This window comes from Lissotriton helveticus, chromosome 4_1, assembly GCF_964261635.1.
Source record: "Lissotriton helveticus chromosome 4_1, aLisHel1.1, whole genome shotgun sequence".
Lineage (NCBI taxonomy): Eukaryota > Metazoa > Chordata > Amphibia > Caudata > Salamandridae > Lissotriton > Lissotriton helveticus.
Genome location: NC_136063.1, coordinates 887,054,888 through 887,082,694, shown reverse-complemented (window position 1 = coordinate 887,082,694; position 27,807 = coordinate 887,054,888). Strand labels below are relative to the sequence as shown.

The following is a 27,807-nucleotide window of genomic DNA, read 5'->3' as shown; positions in this document are numbered from 1 at the left end:
GGCAATTCCAGAGGTGATGCAGCAATCCCAAAGGCGATGTATCGATTTAGTTCCTGCAACAGCAGTGATGCGTTGATCTTCTCCTTGCAGAGGCGGCGATGTGGCAGTTCCGGAGGCAATGCAGCAGTCCCAGGGGCGATGCGCTGATCTAGTTCCTGCATTGGTTCCAATCAGCGCAACAAGATCAATGAGAGGGTTCTGCCAGATGCAGTACTTAATACTCACTTCCAAGGGCTCAGGAATGAGTTGGCACCATCTGGCAGAACAGGACTCACAGCAGACAGAGCCAAGGTGCAGTCTGCAGGTTGAAGATACAAGTCTTTGATATTCCTGGGACTTCAAAAACAGGAGGCAAGCCAACAGGCCCTTGGAGACAATTTGGCTCTGGGATGTATAGATTCTGGTTCAATCCTCACTCCCAGGCAAGAAGCAGCTGGCTGCAGGCCAACAGAGCAAAGCAGTTCAGCAAAGTGGCAGTCCATCCAGAAGAGTAGCAGTCCTTCTTCCATTGATGAAGGCTACAGGTTGGCCCAGGCCCTTTTTGTTCAGGCTGTGAGAGCACGGCCCCAATGCCATGCTCTGAAGTATCCCGTCTGCACAAACAAATTTGTGTGCACGGGTGCTCTGCACATGGCCTCCGTCAGGGTGTCAAAAGATTTCTGCCACGCCATTGTCCAGATCACCTGACATGACTGCTTTTAGAAGTCCCTTCTGTCAAGGAGGTAATAATGGTGACATATCCCTTGGCAAATCTCCTGTAGTAGTCAGTGATGCCGAAGAAGGTTCTTATTTCTGTCTGGGTCATGCGGGGTTCCCTACCCAGAATGGTTTCAATTTTGGGCTGAAGGAGCTGATCCTTGTCGCCCCCTGCTTGATGTCCCAAGTAGACCGCAGAATCATGCCCCGAAACACCTACTGGCCTTGATAGTCAGGCCTGCGCTCTGTAGAGCCCTCAGCACTTCCTGGAGGTGGCACAAGTGACCCTCCCAACTAAGACTGAAGGCCACAATGTAATCTAGGTAGGTGGCCCTGAAGTTCCCTAACCTGCCAGGACCTGGTTGACCAACCGCTGGAAGGTGTTATGGGCATTCTTCTACCCAAAAGGCATGACCCAGTGTAAAACACACAGACCTCTCTTTAGCCCCCAAGGTCAAGGCAATCTGCCAGTACCCAGACATTAAGTCAAACGTGCAGAGAATCTTGGCAGCTCCAAGTAATCTGTAAGCTCATCAGCTCTGGCGATGGGGTGTGCATCTGTCTTGGTTACCGCATGGAGCCCACAGTAGTCCACATTGAACCAGGGTTCTGGTGTGACACCTGGCAGGGCAGCCTTGTGGACCAGCACCACTGGGCTGGACCAAGGGATGTTTGAGGGCTCAATAACCCCTAACACCAGCATCTTAGAGACGTAATCTTTTATGTGGGTTCTCAACCTGTCAAATAACCTGTAAATGTTGTTCACAGGCATGCTGTCCCCAGTCAATATAATGGATGCCTTATGTACGGACTCCTAGGGTAAGGGAGAACAGAGACTTCTGTTCCCATCAACTCCGTATACTTCTGGACCTGTGGATACTCTGCCAGGAAGGAGGACTGCTGTGCTTCTGAAGGGCAGACACTGCTGGACTGCTGCTCCGGAAGTACTGCTTATCTGGTGTGCTGACCTGTCTGCTGCCCTCCTTGCCTGGGTGAGAAGAACTGGACCTGCACCACTTGAACCCAGAGTGACTCCAAGGGTTTGTATGCTTGCCTCCCATTTGAAGTCTCAGAGACACAAAAGACTTCCAACTATCCCACCAACAGCACCACTCCTAGGCCCTTGGAAGTGGGTATAAAGTGTTGCAACATACAAAATTCACACATCGATGAAGTTGCGCTGCTCAGAACAGGTACAGGGGCGATTTTGGGGAGGGAAATCAGTAAGAATTCTGGTTTTAGTGCATTACGTTTGAGGTGATTACAAGTCAACCAGTGTGTTATTAAGGATTATGATGTCTTCAGGAGAGTTCATTTTCACATAGAGATGAGTATCATCCACATACATGAGGTAGGAGATGTGTGAGAGTTTGAGGATTGTAGTTAGGGGCATCATGTACGGGTTAAACAGAGTAGGGGCTAGAGTAGTAGAACCTTGGAAGACGCCCAGAATGACAGTGTCACTTTTTAAGCTCCTTATGCCAATCACACAAAACAGCTGGACAATGATAAAGGGCTAATTGCATTTTTGGGGCAGAATGTCATTTAGACCTGAAAGAGGATCTCAAATCGGGCAGTATTAATCCATACGCCAGCTGCAAAGGGCCAGATGAATATGCAGATATTTTACTGTAGGTTTTATGCAGAAAGAACCTAGTTAGAGCTTTGTGGCAAATAGCGTGAAACGCCGTGTGAGTGACTGAAATGTGTTTGAGGGTGTACAAATTTGAATTTCACAATATGTAATGAAAAGACGATCGGACTTCACGGTGGTTCTTTTCAAATAGAACTTTAGAGCCCTAGAAAAAAGACAGTTAAGAAAACTCAAGGCCTTAGTGGAAAGGCCAGAAGAATCATTTCCTAGCTGAGATTAAATTACTTCAAACCATTATGAATACAATAAACAACTACATCATTGTATCATGTTGACTAATCTTACGGAGGTAAGATCAGCGAAGAAGGCATTTTTTCATATCAAGGGGCGAGTGTAAATAAAACTCAAGTCTTGAATGGTTTGTGCATTAAAAGAAAAACAACGAAAACAGCGATTATATAGGGGAGCAGGATGTAAACGAAGCAGATGTAAATGTAGCAAAATAATGGTAACAAAGGAGCTACTTTCCATTTGTACAAGGCCCATTTTACCAGGTAGGATATATTTCTAAACTGGTAACTAGGCCCAGGTCATCTTACTTGTAGCCACTTAATGCTGATCGGCTGGAATCCCCAGTGGACTCATGAGAAGTTTACTTTTAAAGTACGCTTGAAAGCTAAAGTGTGGAATTAGGAAAGGGAAGAAAATCCAATAGGGAATTACCAATTCCTCGTTTCTTAGTGAACCCTGAAAATTCACTCTGTAATGGGCCAGACTTTCCCCGCCCTCCTTTATATTTTCAGTACCGTAGATATAAGAAGCTCTGGGCGTGGGGAAACAATGAATGACCTCTATCTCGGGCCTCTCATGAATGAGGGCCTAAGAGACAGTGAGATGCAACATTAACTTTTTTAGTTTAGCAATACTGTGATTAGTTATATACACTAACTTCAAAATAGTTCATATACATTCAAATGTTAGTCTGGTACATAACCTCTTGCACTTTTTTCTTTCTGCATGTGGGCTTACTAAGCAAAAATAAAGGTACTCACGCAACAGCCTTTTTTATATCAGCTGGAAGGCCAGTGTAAGGATTTTCAGGTTTGAGAAGATTCATAATTCCTTTCTTTCCAGCAGTGATAACCTTTGAGATATACTCCTTTTTCCAATACCCTATATCTTTTTCCTGGATGGTACTGTGGCTTACATCATTGTCAATGGTTTTAACTGTTTTGGGCTTCCAATGTATTTTCTTTGATGTATGTAAAGAAGAGCACATTCTGTACCATAGTACACTGGAATAAATTACAAAGTAGAACATCATTAATATAAGCTTGCAAATGGATTTATTCACTAAACATTTTCATGAACCATATAGTATTACTTTTTTTTTTTTTTTTTTTTTTTGGGATTATAAACTTTTATTCGTCATCCATGCACGCACACAGCTTTCCGCCTACAACCCTGGGGCCGGCAGCAAACTAGGATCATGTCAATACAATATGCAAGTCCATTGTTCCTGAAAGGGAGAAAGGAAGAAATTGTGCCAAACATTTCACCGGCGTCACCTGGTCCAGCTGCCTGAGCCTCAAGTAAAACAACAACATTATCATGCATGGACGCCTTTGCCCCAAGTCATTACTCTCCAGTACTACGGGAGGGTGAGCTCTGCTTCCTCCAGTGCTGTATTGGTAGTCTCTTATGGTGCGCGCATTCGACTACGTGGTCTAAGTCTAACTTTCCTAACCCAACATGCCCACTAACCCCCCTTCCCTCCCCCCTCAACTGCCTGTGCGCCTCGTCCCGTAAGCTACTGCCTTCTCAATGTTATGTGTCTCGTGCCCCAGCCAAATCCTCCCGCGCCCTCCCCACCCATCCATTCTCTCACTCACTCTATGCTCCCAACCTGAAGATCTCCCTATGCGTGCAGTCTATGTGTCCTTGGTCTCTAGTGTCAGCGTTACCTGGGTGTCCCTCCCGCGTGGCCCCTCCAGGAAACTTGAAATGATCCAGTCCTCGTTGTCCCCCCCCCCTTCTTGCTGCTCCTCTGTCTCCTCCCGATCCTCAACCGTGTCGTTCCTGTTCGAGTTGTATGTCAGGTATTGGTCCCAGAAGTTCCGTGGCCTACTCACAGGTGGCAAGAGTTCACTATACAGCTGGGATTGTGTGCAACTGTACAACATAGCCCTTTCGATCCTCTTTTAGTTGGAAGCGGGCCGCGCATCCAACACATTGCTATCGCTCTCCGTGCCATAATTAACCCTATGCCAGCCAGGCGACGCGTAGCTGGGGGTAAGACTCTGGTATGTCCCAGCAGAGCCAATGCCGGGTCTACCGGGAGCTCCATCTCCAGTATCCGCCCTAGCTCGAGAAAAACCTCCTCCCAGAAGTTGTTTATCCCCGGGCAGGACCAAGCCAGGTGTAGGAAGTCCGCCACTGACGCACTGCAACGTTCACATTCAGGCGTCTGCCGGAGTCCATATCTGTGCAAGCGTTCCGGAATGTAATACACTCTCTGTAAAAATTTAAACTGAACAAGCCTATGCCTAGCATTCAGCGACACCCGTTTCGTGTTCTGGCAGCAATATTTCCACATTTCGTCACTTATCTCCGTCTGTAAGTCTCGTTGCCCCTCCTGTCGGGCCTTCGAGGGTTCTTGTGTTCGGTGACACTGCCCCATCCTGTACAGTCGTGCTATCATCTTGCCGCTCAATTGTGTTTTTATTACATAAGTCAGTTCTGGTAGTTCTGTGGGTTCCTCCATATCCGGCCCCAGCAGCTCCTGTAGTGCTGCACGGATTCTGTGCAGATGGAAACGGTGCAGCAGCGTCGTAGTGCTCTGGGAGGGAGCAACCTGTTCCCAGGTGACTACCTTCCCGTCCTTGAACAGGTCCCCCAGCTTGTGTATGCCCAGCTGACTAAGGGCGCGCGTGACCCCCTTTTCTCGCAGCGGTGGAAGCCATATGGCCCATTCTATCGGGACCAGGGGGGAATACAGCAGTGTGCAGTCATGGCTTCTGGCCAAAGAGTGCCATGCGTGATTCGTACTCGTAATAGAGTCCAGAGTGCCAACACGTCGCGTGGCCGGTTCGAATACAGTAGCCGCTGGCTGGAGGGGTTTCGCAAAGAGCGTCTCTAGAATCACGGGTGGAATATTGCTATCCCCATGTATCCAAGTGTGCAAGTGCATCGCTTGCGCGACCCTATAGTACTGTTCTACGTCCGGGGCCCCCAGACCGCCTTGGTCATATGGGAGGGTCAGGACTTGCCACTTAACCCTCGGTTGCTTACCTCCCCATGCCAGTCTCGTGAGGGTCTGAATTAGCATTTTAAAGAATGCCTTAGATAGGACCACCGGTAGGTTGCAAAAGAGAAACAAGAACCTCGGAAGCACCAGCATTTTCATGAGCGCAATGCGACCCGCGAGGGACAGCGGCAGCCTACACCATCTGTCAACATCGTCAACCAGTTTCATGTAGGCAACTCCGTAATTTTCCCTGATCAATACATCCGGATCCGGGTGTAGTTTTATGCCTAAATACCTAACCGGGTCTTCCGACCACTGCAATGGGTAGTCCATGACAAATTTATTTGTCACCGGCATCAGCGGGAATGCCACCGATTTAGACCAGTTTACCTTTAGACCAGATAGGGCTCCGAACTGCACTACCTCCCTTAGCACTGGCGCGAGGTTAAGCTCCGGGTCCCTGACGTACAAAAGCGTGTCGTCAGCGTACGTGGATATACATATCTTATATGTAGGGAAATTAATACCTTCATGACTGTGGTATTCTCGGAGTGCACACGCTAGGGGTTCCGCTACTAGTGCGTATAGCAACGGGGAAAGTGGGCAGCCCTGTCTGTGCCCCTGCTGATTCCGAACGCCTCCGTGACCGTGTCACCAATTCGTAGCCTGGCCGTCGGTTTGTAATACAAAGCGCCTATCATTTGTAGGAAGGGTTCACCCAGGCCCAGTTTCCTAAGTACCCTGGACATGAAAGGCCATTCTACAGAGTCGAAGGCTTTCTCCATATCTAGGAATATTGCCAATGCCTTATTCTCCGGCTTCACATGCTGCATCGTCCCCAGGACCGTACGAATGTTGTATGTGAGGTTCCTAGATGGGATAAAACCCGCCTGTTCCGGGGCCACCAGTACAGGGGCGAGGAGTGCAAGACGCGTCGCCAGTACCTTTGCGTACAGCTTAGCATCAACATTGATCAAGGAGAGGGGTCTGTACGAACCGCATTCCGTGTCAGGCTTCCCAGGCTTGAGTATCGTTATGATGAGTGCCTCTCGCATAGTCGGGGGCATGGAGCCTTCCAAACATATGTCATCAAATAATGCTGAGAGGTATGGGACCAGCAGTTCTTTAAACGATTTGTAGAAGCCGACAGTCAGCCCATCGGCGCCCGGAGCGCTACCCGTCCGCATACTATCTAAGGCCTCCTCTATTTCCTCCCTCTGGATGGGCATCATGAGGAATTCTCTTTGCGAATCGGACAGTTGTGGCATCTTAATATAACTCAGGTAGTCGTCGATTGCCCCGTCCAGTCCCGTCGATTTTGATTCGTATAGAGCAGAGTAGTACCGCCTGAATTCCCCGACAATCTGTTCCTCGTCTGTGAGGGTCTCTCCCGTACTCGAGACCAACTCGCCAATCAGCAGTGGCCGCCGCTCATGTTTAATCATCTTAGCCAGGAGAGAACCAGGCCTTTCACCCTCGCCGTACATGCGGGCCGTGGCATATTTGCCCATGTGTTGTACCTCTCTGTCTGCCTCTGTGTGATATTCTGTCAGCAATTGTTTGATCTGATCTAGTGCGTCTCCCTCCGGTTCTGCCTGATGCCTCCCTTCAAGGTCCTTCAGCTGACTCTCTAAACATTTAAGCCGCTGTCTAATGGACTTCAGGACACTGGAGTGTTTGGCCATGGCTATCCCGCGTATGTAGACCTTAAAGGTCTCCCATAGCGTCTGAAAACTTTCCATAGAGCCCGTATTCGTCACAAAAAAGTTTTCAATTTCATTCGCGATTTCCCCTCTGAACACCTCGTCTAGTAAAGAGTACGGGGGAAGCGCCACGTAAAGGGGGGGGATCCCGCGCACCGGCGATTCCAGGATCAGGAGGAGAGGAGAGTGTTCAGACAGTGTGCGTGGCAGTATATGACAGTCCCTTATATTATTAGATAGCTGTTGTGATACAAACCAGTAATCTATTCTAGTGTGTAATGCATGATACGCTGAATAATGTGTGTACCCCCCTCTGGAGTGATGTCTACTGCGCCATACATCCAAGAGATCCAAGTGCACCATCTCATTTTGGAGCGCCGTGGCAGCCGCCGACGGGCTCCTGTTCGGTCCCGCAGATCTGTCCAGATCCGGGTCTAGGACCAAGTTAAAGTCCCCGCCCCAAAGCATATACGAGTAATCATACATTTTGCATCTCCGGGCTAAGTCCGCGTAGAAATCAGTTGAATCATAGTTGGGCCCGTATACATTCACAAGCAGCAAATCATGCCCCTGCATCTGCAAATGACGTACCTCCCCTCCGGGTCCGTCTCTAGTGACGTCAATGTGAGTTTGGAGTGCGGGTTTACCCATATTAGTGTCCCTCTCGAGTGTGTGGTAAAGCCCGCTGCGATACTGCATCCCGCTAACCCCTTGTGCTGTAACATCCTGCTGGCAAGAGGCAAATGTGTCTCCTGTAGGAGAGCGAGATCTATGTTATGCCTGCGCAGGTAACTAAGGACCTTTCTCAGCTTCCTAAAGTCATTGAGGCCCCTGACATTCCATGTCAGTGCTCTCAATTGGGTCCGCGCTGTGTCAGACTGTGGTGTAACGTTCTCAACCCCCGCCATAGTGTATAGTGTGTGCAATAAGGCTACCTTGCAATAGAATCTAACGTTCCCGTGGAGCGGGGTTTGGCAGTTGAGATAGCATGTATTTGCCGGTCCCAAACCTAGTGGGACTCACCCAATTCTCAGTTGGCAGCACCTCGGCAGTCAAACCTAATAACAACTGGTACTCAAATACAAACCCCAACATTTCCCCCACCACCCACAGCAGACCCACCCCAATTTGGCCTTGCAGAATCCCATTGCACCCATCCCACCCCAGTAACAAGTAGAACATTCCCATGTGCACAACGCTCAGAAGAAGTAGGGCCACTGAAAAGACGGGAACGTGTCCAGTTCTTTCAAGTCCTCTCCCGCCGCCGACCGCCAAAGCGAATCAAGATCAGCTCGGCGTTCATCCATCAGTCATCAGCCGTTTCTGCCAGTTCCAGTGCCGCTGTCGCAACTGCCGCCCTTTGACCTTCATGAATCTCCTCCTGGGGAGGGCGACGCGGCCTGCGCCGCCGTTTCTGCTGTCGCCATTGTCCTGCGGTGCCGGTCTCCGAGTGGTTCCCCGGTCGCGAGTCTCCCGCCGGTTCAGGTTCCTCGATGCCCAACAGCCGGCAAGCTTCAGTGAGAGAGCGTAGCTGGTGCACTTTGTTGTCCCATTTAAACACAATCCGGAACGGGTGCCCCCAGCTATATGTGATACCAAGGCGTCGCAGTTCAGCAGTAACCGGTCTGAATGATCTACGCTTCTCCAGGGTGATGGCCGCCAGGTCCTGAAAGAGTGTCGGTGAGTGTTCGCCATAGGTGACGGAGCCCAGTTGTCGCGCTTTGTTGAGAATCTCTTCTTTGGTGCGAAAGTCCTGAACGCAGACCAGGATATCCGCTGGCAAGGCACTCGAGACTCTAGGCGGTCCAGTCCGATGTGCTCTGTCTAGAGTGATAGTGGAGTCAGCCGACCGGCCCAGAATATGGTTGAAAAGGCCCTGCGTGAACTTGAAGAGATCTGCCGTGTCCGGGGTGGATTTTACCCCTCTAATTCGAATGTTATGCCTCCGAGACCGGTTTTCCAAATCCTCAACATGCGATTGTAAGTCAACTTGCTGGTCATGGATGCGGATAATTTCTTGCCGGAGCGCTTCCATCTCGACATCCCGGCCATCGCTCTTCGTCTCTAGGTCCGCTACCCGCTCGCCAATGGCGTCCGTGTCTCGCCTCAGCTCCCGAATCTCCCCCTTCAATTCAGTCTTAAGGAGCTGGAGGTCTTCCCGTAGGCCGCCAAATAGAGATTCCAAGAAAGACCTCGTGACAGGCTCGTCTGCGCTTTGGGGGCTGTTGCCCGGTGTGCCGGCCGTTGACTTAGCGGGCGCCGCGTGGGTTCCAGCGCTGTGAAGGTCTGTTTTCTTCCCCATGGTGATGGGTGTGAGCAAGTCCTTAATGGACCTGTCCTTGCGCACTCTGCCAGTCGCCATACTCCCCAGGCCTGCCAGCAGAACAGGCCAGGGTGGATCGGGCCGGAAGCTCGCCGCAGCACCGGTAGATAAGTACCGGACAGTCGGGGGCTAAGAGTCCGGCCCCCGTGGACCGCTGGCTGTCTCCACCGCTCCAATTACTCTCGCTGCTAGGGCCTAAGCGCCGGTGTCTCCACCTCAGACAGTGTTCGAGGCGCAGGTCCAGGCGATGCAGTCCGTGTGGGAGAGCCAGTCACTGGGCCGGGTGATGTCTCAAAATGGCGGCTCCCAGGTCACCGCTCCTCAGAGACCACGCGGCAACCGACCACCACCCGGGCCTCGATTGGGGCGGCACACGCTGGGGGCCACCGCGGCAGCGGCACCACTCTGGTATCTCCACACTACCCCCCGCCGCCCCACGCTGTCTGCCGCGTAGGGTGGGGGCTCCCCTGCCACCTCCAACGTCCGAGGCTGTAGCAGGTGCAAGTCTCAACCCGCACCCCCGTATGTGTAGGGGGGCAGAAGTGTGGCTGTAGGGAAGGCACGTGGGCACCAACCAGATGGGGCAAAGGGCGATTCCTGCTCGGGCGCTGCACAGGCCGCAAGCACCCGGCCCTAAAATGGGTGGTAGGCCACAGCTGGGGTGTCGGCGCCGTTTGTAGCTTCCCTCGGCTGTCCCAGAGCTGCAGACCGGAGCGGAGAGTCACCTGGGGGGGGGTTGTCTCTGTCTCCCCCCTCTCCTCACCTCAAGCCGCTTCCCGGACTCGCCCGGCGCCGCAACTATCCCCGTTGCCGCTCTCCAACAGCCCCGTGTGCGGCCCAGGGACTCCGGCTGTGTCGGCGTAGATATCTGGCAGGTCCGCAGAAGCCTCCACGGAGAAGCCGCGGGAGGCCTCGCGCTCAGCCGCGCGGGTCGGACCTGCCGCTGCCCGTCAGGGAGGCCTCGGCGTCGGCTGTATGGCTCCGCCCCTCTCGGCCTCGTTTCCGCAGCTCCGGCCGCCGCAGGCCCCTGCGGGCCGTGGTGCTCCTGTCAGGAATCCGTCCGGACCCTGTATCGCCGGTCCGCAACGCCGCCTCACAAAGGTCCTCACTAATCTGGCAACTGGTCTGGGGCCCCAGTGAAGCCTCTCGGGACCCGGAAGGGTGCTTTAGTATCTATTAAGTGGCGGCCGGCGGCGGGAGCTCGGCGAGACACGTCCGCTCACACCGCCATCCTCAACCATATAGTATTACTTCCACAGTTTCAACACTCGGTTCATCAAAAGGATCTCACTATACAACATGAACTCCAAAATAAACTTCACAATGTAAGGCATCAAATCACTGAACAAGAGAAACTAAATAAGAGGCTAGAATACACAAATGAGGCTAGACAAAACAGGAGTATTATCTGCATATAAGGAGAATAGCAGCTGAGAATCCGTCAATGAGGTGGCCTTGTATTTGAAGGCTTCAGGCCTAAAAATAACATCGAACAATCAGCTTTTCAAAACAAAAAAAATGTGATGGGTATGGCTCAGTGAATACTGCCTTTGGTCATTCTCACTTGGCACGGTGAAAATCGGGTCCCGTGTTATATCACCACCCTGTAGCCCCTGAACAAGAGTAAGGGTGTGTGCGCGATTCAAAAAAACAACAATTTTGGAGTGGCATACAGCATTCACACCTTAGTAAAGCTCCTTTTGATGACCACCCATCCAGACTGCCGAGCGCACTTGTGCGAAATAGAAGCTGCAGTCAGCGGATGTGGAGTGAAGCTCTGTCACAGACAATGAAATACTGAATGAGATGAAGACCACGCTGCAAAAAATTAAACAGCCACCTTCTATGCACGGGTGTGACCCAGAAATAAGCTCAGGAACTATGGAAGCTCATCCCAAGACTACTTGCAAAAACCAAAACAAGGGGAATGTGCTGTAAAGCAACGATCTGCCTTCCACCAAAAGGGTCGCAATGGAGGAGTGTTCGGCAGATGTGAATGCCCTGCAAAATGAACCACATTTTGATTCTGGTTCTCTCTAGCATGGGCATCCATGTTAATCATCTTGACAACATGCAGTCAAAGTAACCTAAGAACATTATAGAGAAAAGTCTCAACAGCTCCACAGATTGCATAAACATTAGCTTAGATATCCATGGAGACAACAGCATAAGTTACATACAAGACTCCTGCCCAAGAGATGGCACACAACAGTCACACACTTCCGAAACATTTAGCACAGTATGCATGTGTCTCTACACTGACTCTATATCTTCCACTCCATGCTTAGCAGTACTGGGACATAATGTTGTTCAAATGGGAAAATCGGTGTGGCCACTGCAGCAATCCTTCCTAGGAGTAACACAGCCCTGCCAATTACCACGCATCAGGAGTTAGACTAACAAAGTTTAGCGCTCGTGTCCATATCCCTGCACTAAAATGCATTAGTCATGCGTTTACAGAGCTCCGTGACACTGGGTACCAGAACATCTGAATTCCACCCCCACTCAACTAAATCACTTAGATGAATGTTAGTATCAATCGACTTTTGGTGTCTACTAAGATGAAAGCCTGCTTTCAAGAGGGTTTTAAAGTCTAATGAGGAGTAACTAGGAGGAATTGATGCCAAAGTAGACCATCCAGTGTGTTGGGTTACTTAACATCTTACTTATCTGAGGTGATCATTCACCCTAAAAGGAATGAATTTGTAGAGGTCATCACAACAGACAAGTGCAGAGACCAAGGTAGCAGCCAGTAACTCGTGGTTCTGAGCAAGTGGGCTGTGTCACATTTATTGATCAGGTAGGCAAAAGTAAATTTTCTTTCCTGTCCTTTTTGGGATAGCCAATAGCCAACTGGAACAGAGGTTCTGTAAGCGGACAAATACTCCTATGACCAGCATACTCGTAATATTATTTCTTTTGTATTTCACGAAAATTATTTCTAGTTCTGAGGAACAGCTGAGCATAATCATTCAGCAAAGAAGGGGTAAATGGAAGTCAGAGTGCACAGACAAAAACTGAAAACATGTTCCCAAACATCTGAGTAATACATATTTAGTTTGCGATTCTTAAAGGGGTACTGTGGCACTATTGGACTGGAAGTTACAAGGCATCAAGGACCAGACACTCTTAGAAGCCTGTTGTTGCCACATGTGTTGTAGCTGGTGTGTTTGCTGAACCTCTGCCCAAAAACCTTCAAGTGTTTACAAAAACCAATAGGATATTGGGTTGCATTATCTATGTCCACGGAACTGGAAACAATGCACGCTCAATAAAGAAGCGGTGCTGTAGACCAATTTGAAAGCTAGGGAAGAATGAATTATTCCTGGACTATGGCAATGTCCATTGGGAAGAGCCCAGAGACTCACACAATAAATATGGCAGTGGACACCCCTGCCTCATTCAAGCAATCAATATTGATGGTGCAGCATGGCAGGCCTCCATTGGTCCACCTTCCAGTCCGTGGAGATTAGAGTTCTAGGTGCCAGATTTATTTTCAGAAAATGCCCTCAGGGTAGGATGCGGTTGGTAACCAAATGACTAACAGGTTACCCCCCTCCCCCTGCTGAGGACCACTTCTCGGGAAGTGTGGTATCTGGCTATCCCAGGATGCACCATTCTGTCCACTCCCAACATGGCGAGTCTCCTCTCGCAACATTCAGAGCTTTTTGACTCGCTACCAGAGGTCTGGCTACCAATCAACTACACACCCTTTGAATAACCGGTTTTAGAACTGGCTTCTCCTCTCATGTCCCTAGTGCCAGCATGTCTGCCTAAACAATAGAGCACCCCTTTTCTAAGTTTTGCCCATTTGCACTTCAAAAGGTGGGTTCTACTCTGAAGCTTGACTAACACCTGTATGGCTTTCTGCAGAAGGGAGGTAACGCCTTTATCCCAAGCAGGTGCCCATTTTTCCTTTCCTGGGAGTCATTAGCACATCTCCCTAGGAGGGCAGAAAACTGCATGCAGGACAAGCTTGTGTACATCAGTAAAAGTACACTGGAAACCTTGGGCAACTAAAAAAGCAGTTTCTCAAGTTGCACTTTGCCCACCAGTGACATTACATTCTATTTACCATGTACTTAATGTACTGATTCTTTTGATACCAAACAGTACCAACCCTAGTAGTAAATTCAGAAGTTTGCCGTGCTGGGGTGCCAGCCTGTAACTCTGTACTTGCCAATAGGGCTGCCAGCCTTTTTGCAGTAAAAGCAACAATTAAGGGTTTTTACTGCTGGAGAATATAAAATTGCAGGTTCCACTTTTTAGCATACAACACCCTGCCTTAGGGTTCGTTAGGCCTACCTTAGAGGTGACTTGTATATATTGAAAAAGGTAGGAATGGGCATTGCCTTAATGGTAAAAGTCAAGTTAGCAGTTTGAAATTGCCTTTCCAAGGTGCAATGGCAGCCAGAGTCATGTTTTACCGTGTCTCACTTAATCTGTCACACCAAGTGGTGCAGTCCATGGGAGACACTAACTTACAGGCCCTGAGCCCCCCTGGTACCATATACTAAGGACTTAAAAGTAAGTTAGGTTAGGCTATGCCATTTGGGATCAAGCCAATGAAACATGCAGCATTTTAGAACCAGAGTTCATGCACCGGAGTCCTGTTTAGCAGGGCTCAGGGGATTTCAGAGCCATTACACCAGTACCCACTAGTCAAAACGGGGGCAGAAAGTAGGTGGTAAACCTGCAAAAAGCCTGTTTCCTTACAAACTCATTTTTGCATTTGGTAGCTTATGCGATGCACATGGTTGCATAGTGATTGATGCATGTCTTTGGTGCACGCAGCTTAGGATATGGCACCACTGCCACACACAGAAAAAGAAAACCAGAGGGAAGATTGGCTGGGTGTTAGTGTTCTGCATTGGCTTTTCACCTTAAGTGCAACAGAGAAATAAAGGGGCTTAGGTCACAAGTATGCACATCATTTATATAAATCAAGCCTAAAAGAAAAAGGATTTTACAAAGATATATTTGGTACAAACTGAACAATATTTTAAAGCAGAAAAATATACAATATTCATTTAAAAACAAAATGGAATCAAAAGAACAAAACACATTTCCTTAAAATATGTTGATTTCCTAAAACAAAAAACGAATATTTCTACATTTGTTCATAGTTTGGGTTCTACTTGAATATCCCAAATCTTCAAAGCTTAAATGCCTATATATATTCAAAATGGCACAATTCTCCAAAATAGAACATTTGTCTTAAGCCTTAATGTTTTAAAAACTAAGCCGATTATATGTATTTTTGCCATTTTCATTTCAAGAGGGACTGCTTTTGTAACTACTACTGTTCAAACATTCAACTTGTGTAAGGGCCTTTTAAAGAACGTATATATTTCTAAAACAAGCAGACATTGAGTTAACATGTGTCTTTATCACTTAAAGGGCCTAACACAGATCAACATTTACTGTCTACTAGGTCAATGTCAAACCAAGTTAAACATGTTGTGAAATGTCAATATGAAAGATATGAGGTTTTCTTACTTGTCATTGCAGAGTAGGTAAAACAGCTTATTAACACATCCCATGCACAACAAAGAGCCAGGATCTAAATAGGATAATACTCTCAGCACTATCTCTGGAGGTAAACTGTGGATTTGAAAGGTGTAGTAAGAGAAAATTAAAACATAAATTGAAAAACAGTTTCAATGCATTTCAGCAGCAAACAAGTTAAATCCAGTGAAGTTGCACCAATACTTGAAGGCAATCACATAATGAACTTTGCAAATCTTTCTTGCATGTTTGCATTTAGCTTTGGTAAATGTCTTCATATAATTCTCTCGTCTAATTTCAACAAGATTTTTAAGTAAGCATTGGCAAAGACAATTATTTCCCTTAAAAATTGAGGGGCTTTAAAAGCGCCTCTGCTAAAATGAGTTCAGTCTATCCTTTGTACTCTCTTACAGTACAGTGACACATGACCATTATTTATGGTACAGAACAGTTTCAATGCCTCATTACATGGCTGGGAATATGGAAATATACTCATTATGTCAAAAAATATGGACAACATTGTTACATAGATTCATTTCAAATATTGCACAGAGTAGTTTATGATTGTAGAAGGAAAGTTTACTATGGAAACCTGGACTCCATCATAGGTATATTCTATTAATACATGGTCATGGGGCAACACAAAACGCATATGGGAGTGGCCATGTCAGTGTAGAGGGAGTACACATGGGAGACAGCAAGAAACCCTTGCACTTGCATGCAAAAAGTGGTTCCCTACATGTAAGCAGAGGAAGAATACAAGTAATTTAAGAAAAAAGATTTCCCGGGGGGGTTGAGGAGAGTGGGGGAGAGTGGGGGAGATAAACACAATAACAGAAAGGAAATCCACTGAATCAGAAGAAAGCAAATGAGATGGACAAAAAAGCCCACCAATGGTAAGTAGTGTGTTGCCTTTATTAGTATTGTCCAGAAACGTTCTTCAACATAAGGGTCTGATGGCAACAGACTTTAAAAAAAATCGAGTGTATGTAATAATTCAATTAGAGCATGTAGATGCCATGTGGCTTCACCTACAGACATTTTACCTTCTTTAATTAAATCCAACCCTAAACCACTTAGTTAATTCAACAGTACAGGTTTAAGGGATTTCGATTTTCTTTCGGAGCCATAACTTTACTTTAGCTAGGGTTTTTAAGTAAACTGGTGAGGCTCTTCTCATAAGCATGAGCATAAGAAACCCTAACTTACCCAAAACGTTTTTCAGTAAATATTATATATTCTCTGAGAACTTTTAAGTGTATGTTAGGGTTTTTTTTGCATCTGAGATATTACCATTTAAAAAAAACTCAGGAATTCACTGGAAAGACACAGTTATGGCACAGATAGAGGCAATGTGATCGTGAAAAAAACACTACAAACCACTGAAACTGGTATTTTATGATTAGATAAGCAAACAGTAACTCGCCTCTCAAGATCTCATACAGGTGTACAAATGACATCCCAAATGGCACGATGAGTGGCATCACTTGACCATTTGCATCTTCACAGACTAGACTATGGCCATCCTGTTGCTGGAGTTTTAGCTCTTGTGAGCAGAAATGTGTTGCAGTTGCTGTACCCTTAGTAAAAGAGTTTTTGGGTAAGCGGTCATACTTCGTAAGGTTTTCTTCCCTAGAAAATTAGTAACTAGTAGATTAGCTGGTGTAACTTTTCATGCAGCACTGGCACTGCTGAGGCAGAACAGTTCAAGAAGATATATATGCAATATTCATACACAGACTTATCCTATCTATGTGTGTGAATATGAAAATATGTTAATTTCCTCTGTAGAGCTATCACAAGCTTCTTCTCTGACCCTATATGATATATGAAAGTGGAGTAAAATGGTACATTGCGACCTTTTCTGGGATCAAGTAAAAGCTTGAACAGGAGATGTTCTTCCAGTTTAACTTCTTGAGAAGATTTTTAAGAAACCTCAGTCTTTATTTTCTGTGGGGGGGTTCCCATTAATTCCACAAGTGAACAACACGTAGACAACATGGCCAGCTGCTCTTATTTTCGCCACATGCAATTCACGAATGCCAAACTTTAGACAATGAATAAATATGAAGAGATCTATGCCTGGTCTTGAATACTTAATTTAAAGTGGTGCCCTAGGCACACTGATCTTTCACTTTACAGATGGGTTCAATTGCAATATGATTTACAATGGATGGCAGGATTACCTGTGGGTAATGTTATGCTTATAAGCCACTGAACACAGCTGTGTGCAATTTGTGCATCCTAACATACTCTAGGTACAGATGTAACACACTCTGACATATATTCACGTCCAAATAAATGAGTGTTTAGGAGCTTTGGAACCTTAATCTGAAACCTTGTCTTCTAATGCATCACCCATTTGAATTAACAGCACAAAAAAGAATGGATACAGTTATAAACTGTTTTTAATAAATGATAACAGCTTCATACATTTAACAACTATTTCCTTATAGTTCATTTCAGATTTCAAATGTGGAATACTGAGATGACATTTATCGTAGGCCTATTTTTCTCACCAACACAAAACATAAAATAACCTATCTCACCACCCCCACACTATCTCAATCAGATGTTGATATTTCTATAAGACAACTACCAAGGTATCTACTGCAGAAGACGTTGCCTACCTGTCAAGTGACGAATGCGTCTTGCAGGATGAGTTTTTAGAGAACTTCGGAGTGGCAGAGTGTTTTGTTCCATGAACTGTCCCCTTCCCGTGCAAAACAGTAATTTTAGAACTGACAAAAAAAAATTTACATTGTAATATTTGACATAATTTCTACCTTACTACAAGAAGTTGATGTCATCTTAAAGTTGACCTTAACGTTTCAAATCAAATGTCCATACCTACAGGTAACTTATTTAAAGAGCTTTTTAAGCTAAACCGAAATTTGGGACATGTACGCCACAGACAAGAAACACATAGTCAAAACTCTAGGACAGGCTTTCCGATGTGGGTCAGTTACCCACAAGAACATCTATTTAGGGTGCAAATCTCTAATGTAAAAACAGATTGATATAAAAACTAACTGCAAGTAACAGACTACCTTTTCAAAGAAACATGTAATGTGGCATGGTTTTAACATGGTTAGAGCAAGTAATGGGTGCAAACGCATGTAATGCTTCTCCGAGGTACACATACTTTCCCACCAGGGGCGTAACAAAGGCATACGCAGTGCGGTGGGGCCCCCAGGTTTACCCATACTGGAGGTGGCCCCCTCAGCCCCAACTGATGTGAGTGTGAGGCACCCCTTCGCCATATCTTGCAGGGGGCCCACTCACGTTTTGTTACATTACTGTTTCCCACTGATTACGGTATAGATACAATTATAAAACACAACAAGGACCATAATAACTGAGAGTGATAAAATGTTGGTTCTCCACGTACATCCAGTTATAATTCTGAACACAGGACTACCAACCAGTCCAGCATTTGGTTTTACTATCATACTGTTTTGCTTCTCAATAGGTTAAATTTAAAAAGTATATACAATAAGGAAGAAAAGAGAAAAAACATATGAATCAATTTAATTCTATGTCAAGATTGGGGGTCAGGACTATGCTCAAACGTAATTTATTCCTTTTCCAGCAGCTTCATGTTAAACAAGTGTGGCGGGGTAGGATTTGTGAGCCATATCTACTCAGGTAAGGCTTTATTTTTGTAAAGACACGTTTGTGCCGACTTGTTAGTCTTCCAAAGACAAACTGGGCGGGATCCGTCCTGTCTTGCGTTCCACGCCTTGACTCTGCGGGTTCCAGTTTCGCGCTCCTGTTTTCCTGGGCCAATCTCCGTATTCCGTCCGATTTCCGCCAAAGGAGGAATGGTGTTGTGGCATAAAGTAAAGAAAGATAAAAGGTATCAGGAGGCTGTTCGGCTTAATAAACCATCAAAAGGGGACCGGGAGTGAAGAAGACACCACACACACGTGAGCAGGCTGTGAATCAAACGGGTGTACAACGATACTGGGGTCGAGAGCTCTGGAGTGAGGTAACGGTGTCGTGAGGTGTTTTTAAGAACAGGAATTGTAGGGATTACGGTTAGGCGGTCGGGTGACCCCTCCTGCCAACTCACCCCGAGAACTTGTCCCGTACCTGTACCAGCCACGCTCCTCCTGGAGAATGGCTCGGCGACGCGTGGGGACGTTGGCCTCCTGGCTTCTCCTCCGCGACAGACTGTCTTGTTCCGTTCTTTCCTTCGTCTTCCTCGACTTTCAGGGTAAACCACGAACACTCCTGCTCCCGGCTCGACTTCCTCTCTGGTGATGGCATCCGCCATCTTCCGGGATTCCCCTGTTCTTATTGGTGGTGGAGATCCTCTGACGTCGGCTGGGGGCGGAGTTTCGTCATAGTGAAAGCTCCAGTTAAAGGAACCGTGTCCGATTTCGGTCTCCGAAGGTGTCAATAAAGCTGCGGATTGCTGCCAGTCATCCTGCTGCGGGGAAACAAGAGGGAGAGATAGAGGGCCTGCAGACCACCATTCGACCTCGGACTCGCGTAGAGTCCCCGCCCTGTCACAACAAGACAAAAAAAAGATCTTTCCCATGATTCAAATGATGAAGGTCAACACAGTCCACCAATAGGCAGTCCATAATATCCACATAGGTGGGCTCTCCGTGTAAGAATTCCTCTTCTTTTCTTGCTTCCAGCAACTACGTACCCACTCATTTCTTTCTCGATTTTGAGGTGTCTGATGCTTATTTATAATGCACGTCCTCTTCTGAAATAATGTTTTGCCTTGGTGCTTGTGTCTTAATGTTTACAAGGGATTGTGCCCAGTGCTTTAAATGGAAAAAAATAAGTGCAGGTACTCATTCAAATGAGCTAAAGGAGTAGTGAGTGGGCGGAGCTAAGGGCAAGACATGATGATACTTAACGACTTCTATAATAATTGGCACATACCAAAACACATGAAAAATGTGTTTATATAAACAAAGCAGGTTAACTCATTACACAAAATGAAAGAGAAATTTAATAATATGTTAACATTTCCTTTTAGTGCAATAGTTGCACCTTCTTAATGCCATACTGTTTATTGCTGTTTGGCACAATACCATATATTTTTGAGCACATATGTAGGAAGAAACTGAAAATGCCCCCACTTCGAACCAAAGCTCTTATGGCACCAAGCAAAATGACACAACTCGTCATGACCCTCCCCAGAAGATATATCTTTTGTCTCTTTCATTGATCTATCCATTCATCCATTCATCCTACAATTTACCTGCTGATGTCCACCATTTAACCTTTACATTCTGTCTATTCAGTCTTTCATCCATCATTCAGTTTTTCACCATTCCGTCTGCCCACCTTTCATATCCAAACCTATCCAGCCATCCATCTTTAAATCTCTCCATTCATCCTTTCACTCACACATCTCTTTACCCACCCTTTCACTCATCCATCACTATGTTCGCTCATCTAGCCATCAACCCTTTCACTCCCTTATACATCCACCATTTCATTCCATCCACCCTTTCACTCATCCATCATCCATCCTCCCTTCCATTCATTCATCCAATCTTTCACTTATCCACCCATCATCCACCCTTTTATCCAATCATCCACCCTCGTATCCAATCATCCACCCTCTTTCACCCACCCATCCTTGTATCCATCCATCCATTCATCCATCTACCCATTTATCCATCCATTTATACTCGAACCCTTGCTCACTTATCCATTGACTCACTCACTCACCCACCAGCCCTCCCTACTACGTCATTTATGAACCTTGAGGTTCTGTGGTTTTCGACTCTGCTTCGTATCTAGCCGCCATTTTGTGTCCAGCCGCCATTTTGTGTTGCCTCACTCAGGCAGCACGGCGAACGCAGTGTTTTTGCTTTTTCAGCTGCTACATGTCTTTTCTGTTAATGAGTAACCCCTTGTCCTTGTTTACGAAACCGATGTCAGGGTTTGGCCGAGTTCGTTAAGCCATGTCTAGACTGATTAATCCTTGTCTTATTCCACTGTTTGGGTACCACCATTCTTTCTTACTTTATCTTATTTGACTGGCCTTCGCTATCCTCTTTGTGTTTTCTCTTATTACACAAACTATCCTTTGAAGCACACAAACATGTTCTACCACCTGCAAATTGAATTACGGGCACTAGTGTTGATTAACTTGCTGGGAGGAGAGCACACGGGGTCTGAAAGGAGGGTGTGTTTTAGATACTCGATAGCTTGTTTTCGAACTTTTCCTATTCGTCAGTTTTGTATGTTTTGGGAGTAGGCATTGTAAAAATGTGTACTATAAGAGACTATGAGCCACGGAGTTAAGTGGCAGTCTCCTGAGAATATACCATTAGGGTACTTCTTGGACAACTGTGATTAGCTGCAGGTAATAAACTCGATTTTCTACGCCTAACAGAGTGTCTCGTGTCTCTGTCTGACAAGGCAAGTGAACCCGGAGATTTTAGGCGTGCCCTGCGCCGCTCGGCCCATAAGGCCCGGTTCTCCAACTGGCGCCCAACGCGGGGCGACTTCAGTGGTAGTGGTTCAGCCCGAGGGTCGTGAGGAGCTTCGCAAGAAAATTCTGGAGGATTCGCGAACCACGGGAGCGACCCCTGTATGTCGAAGTGGACCGAAGGTCTTTTGCAGCGCGGCTACTCCTTTCCAACGGCTGCTGACGACTGCTGCCCTGACTGTTGCCCTGCCTTGGCCCTCTGGTGATGATTGGTATCGCGAGACGTTAGACGGACATCTGTTGGCGTGAGAAAACATTTAGTTAAGTATTTGTGGGTAGCGCCCACTCTCTTCTTTTGTTTTTTGTTATTTGATTAGTGCACTTATCGAAGCCAAGGGGTAAGTACGTTTGTGCTGTAACTGTATTGGTTTCAACCCCTTGAGGTTTGTGAATAGTCCAGTTCGTTACGAAATGCCTGGACTTAGTAAGTTTAAGAAGTTTTGCTGTTTAGGCTGTAATAGGGATTCCCGGCTAGAGGACTCTTGTCCAATTCCTCCGGTTGGAACTTCTACTTATGAGCTCTATTCGAAACATGGTCTTGGCCCTATTATTTTTAATGAAACATGGATTCGATATACAAAGAAAGATGGTGTTCTGCAGTGGCCACAAAATGGTAGTTTTGAGCCTGACATATTAGACAATTTAGAAGCAATTTTGTTTAAGAGAAAAGCCCGGCCGGCAGTGTTTGACTCTTTCCGCCTATGGCGTAAGGAAGCCAAACAGAAAGAAATTAAACAAGCAAAAAGAGATAAGAAAGCGCAAAATATGATGATTGTACAGGCTGCCCAACAGTTTAAAAATAATGAGACTGATCAGATGATTAAAGTCTCAGAAAGACAGCATCGAATGGCAATAGATAGATGTTATCCTGTGTTGCCTACTTCCCCACAGAGTAAGGACCTTGACGAAGATCCGCTCATGTCTCATTTGTGGAGATTATCTCCACCCTATGTATTAGGTGCTAATGCACCTTCATTACAACCTATTGTTCAGCAACCTGTTGCTCAACCAGTTGTTCCGGTTCTTCCGCAATTACCTCTTGTAGTGCTTCCACCTCCACCTCCTTTGCCACCGACTTCTGCACCTCAGTCTTCTGTACCTCAGTCTCCTTTACCTTCAGTTTCTTTTGCAACTAGCTCTTCTCCTACTGTACTGAATACATTGTCTCCTGTTCTAGTGTCGGATTCTCCTACGGCTCGTCAACGATTAGTTGACACTGTTTCCGGTCTCTTGTCACCTTTCTTTGGGCCTCTTAATTTGACTCCTGCCTCATCTCGAAGGCAATCTCGTAGTCAAATTCCGGACTCTGACGAGCAGATTAAGCTAGATTCTCTCGCTCGTAATTGGATCATGAGTGGTCCACAGTATAGTGTGCGCGATATTCTGGATACTTTTCTTCAGTGGAATGCGCCTACGCAGAGATATGTCTTTAGCGTTATGTGTAATACTCTTATTAAATGATGGGGAGATATGGATTTAGATCTACCTCCTCAGGGTTTGTTCGAGATACAGGATCAATTTGATAAAGGACTTATTGTGGGTTCCGAAGTAGAGCATGCCGTCCAGACACTAGTTACTTTTAGGTCTTCCTTTTTCTCTCAAGCTTCTCTCGAACCTGATCCTGCGGTTCGGCGTAAAATGAAACAATATCCTATGCGAGAAGTTCCTCCGATATGGAGGAGATGCAGTTCCGGGCTCGACAAATCTAAAAAATCTTACTTGCCCTGCAGGTCGAGTGAGTAGAATTTTCTACTCGACCTAACATCTATGCACTTGACCCACAAATTGGTTGCATACGAATTTTCTTCAAAACATTTGCAGCGCCAACAACCCAAGAAAACGTTGGCAGCCAAATTGTAAACAGCAAATTTTAATTTAATACCCAAGTACCTCCCTAAGATGTGTCTAGCCTCACAAAAAGCATGAACAGCTTTGTAATATTGGCAGGCTAACAGGCTGTGCTGACGACAACTTGAGTTCCGCTTACACTGCACTCTAATAATTGTGTGTGTGCTTTAGGCGCAGCAGAATAAACTACTGCAGGACTGTAATGCAGACCCAGGCTCCATAACCTTCATAAAAGAATTAAATGAACAATGGATAATAAACAATGGGAGAACAGATGATGCAGTGGCCTGGGCCCCTAACCAGAGATGGGTTCACCTTGCTCACCCACACATCCCCCTTCCTCTGCAAGTTTCACAAGTGGCCATCAGCACCTTGGCTTGGTCAGCTGCAGTACAATTCAGTAAAAGAACGCCATTTACCGTGATTTACCGAGAAGGTAATTGTGGTACTCACAAAGGATTGAGGAACTGGAAAGTACTGATGACTGCTGAAATATGCCAGCTGCGGCACCCGTTCTAGAATGCAACCCCATGACACAGGTTCCTGATGGTAAGTTACTCAGCCTACTAAAGTGGCTAAGCAGACGGTGCGGAGTCAAGCTTGGTGCTCCATCCATTCAGGCTCTACAGCCTGTGTGACACACATGTTAGTTGGGCCTGTCAGTAAGAAATGCAAGATGCACACACACACACACTGTTGAGTCAATAAATGGATGCGTATTTATTTTTCCTGGGCAGGTGCGTTTCTTTACTGGCTGCAGGAAATTCAAGTTGCTTGACATTTTTAGTACCAATTAATAAATAGCAAGATCGGCGGAGCCATCTGTGAGGAGAGAGATGGACTTAAGGTGCAGAGGTGTAGAGCTGCACTGGCGCTCAGAATGGCGCAGGTAAATATGCTCTCTCAGGCCCACAAGCATAACAATTGAACAGTAGCGGCGCGAGGAGAAAATTATGCACTAGCTGCGTAGACATGTTTATAATGCGCAGGTCACGGTTAACATCTGTGAAAGTAAAAATCTTTTCCATGTCAAAGATGTTTGTGTAGGAGAATCACCAATAGTACACTCGAGGCAAGATGTGGTAAGAGTCCGCCACGTGCTAGAGGGGCGGATGGGAATTTGCACACTGAAACAGAGCTTTTCAAGCTTTACAACCCAAAAAACATTGAAGGTAATTTGGAAAAAATACATTATTCAGCGTGTTTTTGAACATAGAGGCTCCAAGAAAATCCACTGTGAATGCAATATAAGTTGCGGCCGGTGTAGGTGCGGTAGGCCCCACCGTCCCGCACTGCCCCACCACACAGTGCTTTCCTGCACCGGCCACGACTGCCCACCCCAACACCTCAATCAGAGCAAGAGCCCCTGAACCCGTGGCTGGGGGAACTGTCCCCATCCAGGCGCACCTACCGTCCAGGGCCCCTTCGCTGAGAGATTGAGCTGTCCTTGACAGGCTGTGGCTTACATCACAGCCCGGGCAGAGCTCCACTCACAGGGCCTCCCTGGATGGCTCAACACCCGGGATGCAGGAGAACTTCGCCACTGCTCTGGCACCAGTGACGCTCATAGCTTACTGCCAGTGGAGTGGCCACTTACAAAATATGGCAGTCCTACTGTGCTCTGTGGTTGAAAACGCCCATGCAGGCCGGAGCTTGGAAAGGCAGCTTACACGCTTCTCTGGCAGTATACCCTGCCGCAGCTAACTGTAATCAGCGTAGCACATACTTATCCGGAGAGCACAAATTATCTTCTATCATCTGATTGGATTATTGCAACTAGGCCTCAGCAGGCCGAGCCTGCGTTGCAATCAGCAAATCAACACCTGTGCTTTGCCCGCATATTCAGGTAATCATTTCAGCATGCTGCCCCCTAAAGCCTTCTCCTGGCACTGCAGCAGCTGCATGGAAACTCAGGTTTCGGACAGCGGCAGCTGTCACTCGCCAGGCCGGTCAAGTTGGCCTGAAAACTGGCTCGCCCTTGAAGAAATTGACTCGCATTTGCGAGGGGGCGAGTACATTTTTCGAGCCCTGAAGTAGGGTCTAATTCGCCTATTCCAGGTAATTTCCAGCGTATATGGGTACTTGATCCTTGGAAAAGATCGGAAGTGTTGGCGCTAAAACAGTCTTTACCGGACCCTCGTAAAAATCCTGCTGGGTATTATAAAGAGTTGTCCCAGACTGTTGATGAGTGTATCATGAACTTGGCAGATATTGATTTACTGGTGGGAAATGTAGTCCCACAAGCATTATGGACTCGGATTCGTAGGGAAGACCACGATCAAGCTTTAGGTGGTAATTGAGCTGCAGTAATGGATGCAGATGCAGGACAAATAGGTGGTGCTAAACCCGATGATTTGATCACAGAACTACCTGGTAAAATAATAGCTCTAATGAAAACAATGATGCCTGCCCTGCGTGTTAATTGGGATAAGTTAGCTGCGTGTAAACAGAAGACGGATGAGAGTGTCTCCGATTTCTTTACCCGTTTCGAGGAAACTTTCATTGACCATAGTGGTCAAGATATGAGTACTGAAGGTGGACAGCGATTATTCGTGGATAAATTTGTATTTAATTTACTTCCAGAATTATCGCCCAAATTGAAACATTCAGAGAGTTCATGGGCCGTTTCATCGACTGCCCAGATATTAGCTACCGCTCAGTATTATGAGAATAGGGATAAGGAAGAAAAGGATAAAGTGGAGAAAAAGACTAAAGAGTTAAAGACGAAGATTCTTTCGCAACAAGCTTATCCCCCTCGTTCTGCTCAGCGCCAATCGCAACAGCCTCCACAGTTTCAGAGATTGTTACAGAAACCTACACCTTTTGTTCCACAACCTTTGTTGGGTCCTAATAAATGTGCCTATTGTAAAGAGGAAGGTCATTTTAAGAATAGTTGTCCGGTTTTATTGCAGCGTAATGGTGGATCATCAGTGCCACGAGGTCGTGGTGGTTTTCAGTCAGCACCTAGAGGTAGAGGGCGAGGTGCGTTGTTTTAAGGACAGCGTTCCTTTCCCCCTCAGAATACTACGAATTATTTTGATCAGCAGGACTCTCAGTCTGTGCAATATTACAATGACGACTACTGTACAGGAAGTGAAAATTCTGATTTTCACACTAGCTAGGACAGCCATGGACAAAGCAAGGGAGTTGTATCAGTTACAGTGGATCAGAATGGACCTTATGTTGATGTTGTAGCATTGGGTGTTACAGAACCATTTCTTTTGGATACTGGTGCAATGAGAAGTTCTATCATGCATTCCAAACTCCCTGGAGCACCTTTGTCTGGCTTAACAAATGTTTCCGTAGGATTCTCTGGCGCCCCAGTTCGCAACCCTGTTTCTTGTCCTTTGCCTATTTCCATTGGTCCTTATGATTTAGAAGCTCCGCTTCTTTTAACGACTGGTTGCGGAGAGAATTTGTTGGGTTTGGATTTACTGAAACGCCTGCATGCAACATTGTATTGTTCCCCCTCTGGTGTACATCTTACTTTGGGTGATAAATCCGTTTCTCTGATGTATTTATCTAAGGATCAACTGCCACTTGAATTGCGTTCACTTCCTGCTATGCTTTGGGCCACGGGTCCGAATGATGTTGGTTTGCTTGAAATTCCACCATACGTGATTACTGTCAAACCCAATGTTAAATTACCGCGTATTCCTCAGTATAAGATTTCCAATGATGGCGAAAGAGCTCTGTTGGCTATTGTTCATGATTTAGTTCAGAAAGGTGTTGTTAAAGAGACAAGAGGAAATGTTTGCAACAGTCCTGTTCTACCTGTTCTTAAACGTACTGATCCTTCTAAGCCACCTGTGTACCGTTTTGTGATTGATCTTCGAGAGGTCAACAAAATTGTTGTCCCTCAGTTTCCTGTTGTCCCGGATATTACTGCTTTGCTCACAATGATTCCTGCTTCAGCTGTTTGGTTTTCAGTTATTGATCTCAAAAATGCTTTCTTTAGCATTCCTATTGCTGAGGAGAGTAGAGATCTCTTTGGCTTCTCTCTCGGAGGCCGAAGTTTTCAATTCAAACGTGCACCTCAAGGCTATTGTGAGAGTCCCTAGATTTATAGTCAGGCTTTGAAATCCCAACTTGACGCTTTTTCTTTGCCTCCAGGTGCTACTCTTATTCAGTATGTGGATGATTTGTTAGTGGCTGCCGATTCAGAAGATGTTTGTAAAAATGCGACTGTTTCGCTTTTGCGACATTTGTCTGATTTGCACCACAAGGTGTCACCTTCTAAATTACAATAATGCCGCCAAGAGGTTACCTATTTAGGTTATCTCTTGTCGAAGGAGGGAAGGCGAATGACCCCCGAACGTATTCATGCAATTGCACGTATGTCTGTACCATCCACACAAAGAGAGGTGCGTGCTTTTCTAGGCATTACCTCTTATTGTAGACAGTGGATTCCGAATTTTTCCT

The 27,807-nt window shown here is 46.4% G+C and overlaps 1 protein-coding gene across 1 annotated transcript in view; it reads right to left on the bottom strand.

Moving 5' to 3' along the window:
- FBXO15 (F-box protein 15) overlaps positions 1 to 27,807 on the bottom strand; it is a 395,164-nt gene that overhangs the window by 326,797 nt on the left and 40,560 nt on the right. Inside the window, exons 3-5 of the mRNA XM_078687513.1 lie at positions 17,702 to 17,812; positions 15,063 to 15,167; positions 3,343 to 3,585 (exon numbers count right to left, since the gene is read on the bottom strand). Of these exons, the coding sequence (XP_078543639.1) occupies positions 3,343 to 3,585; positions 15,063 to 15,167; positions 17,702 to 17,812 (459 nt within the window). The remainder of the gene's footprint in view (positions 1 to 3,342; positions 3,586 to 15,062; positions 15,168 to 17,701; positions 17,813 to 27,807) is intronic.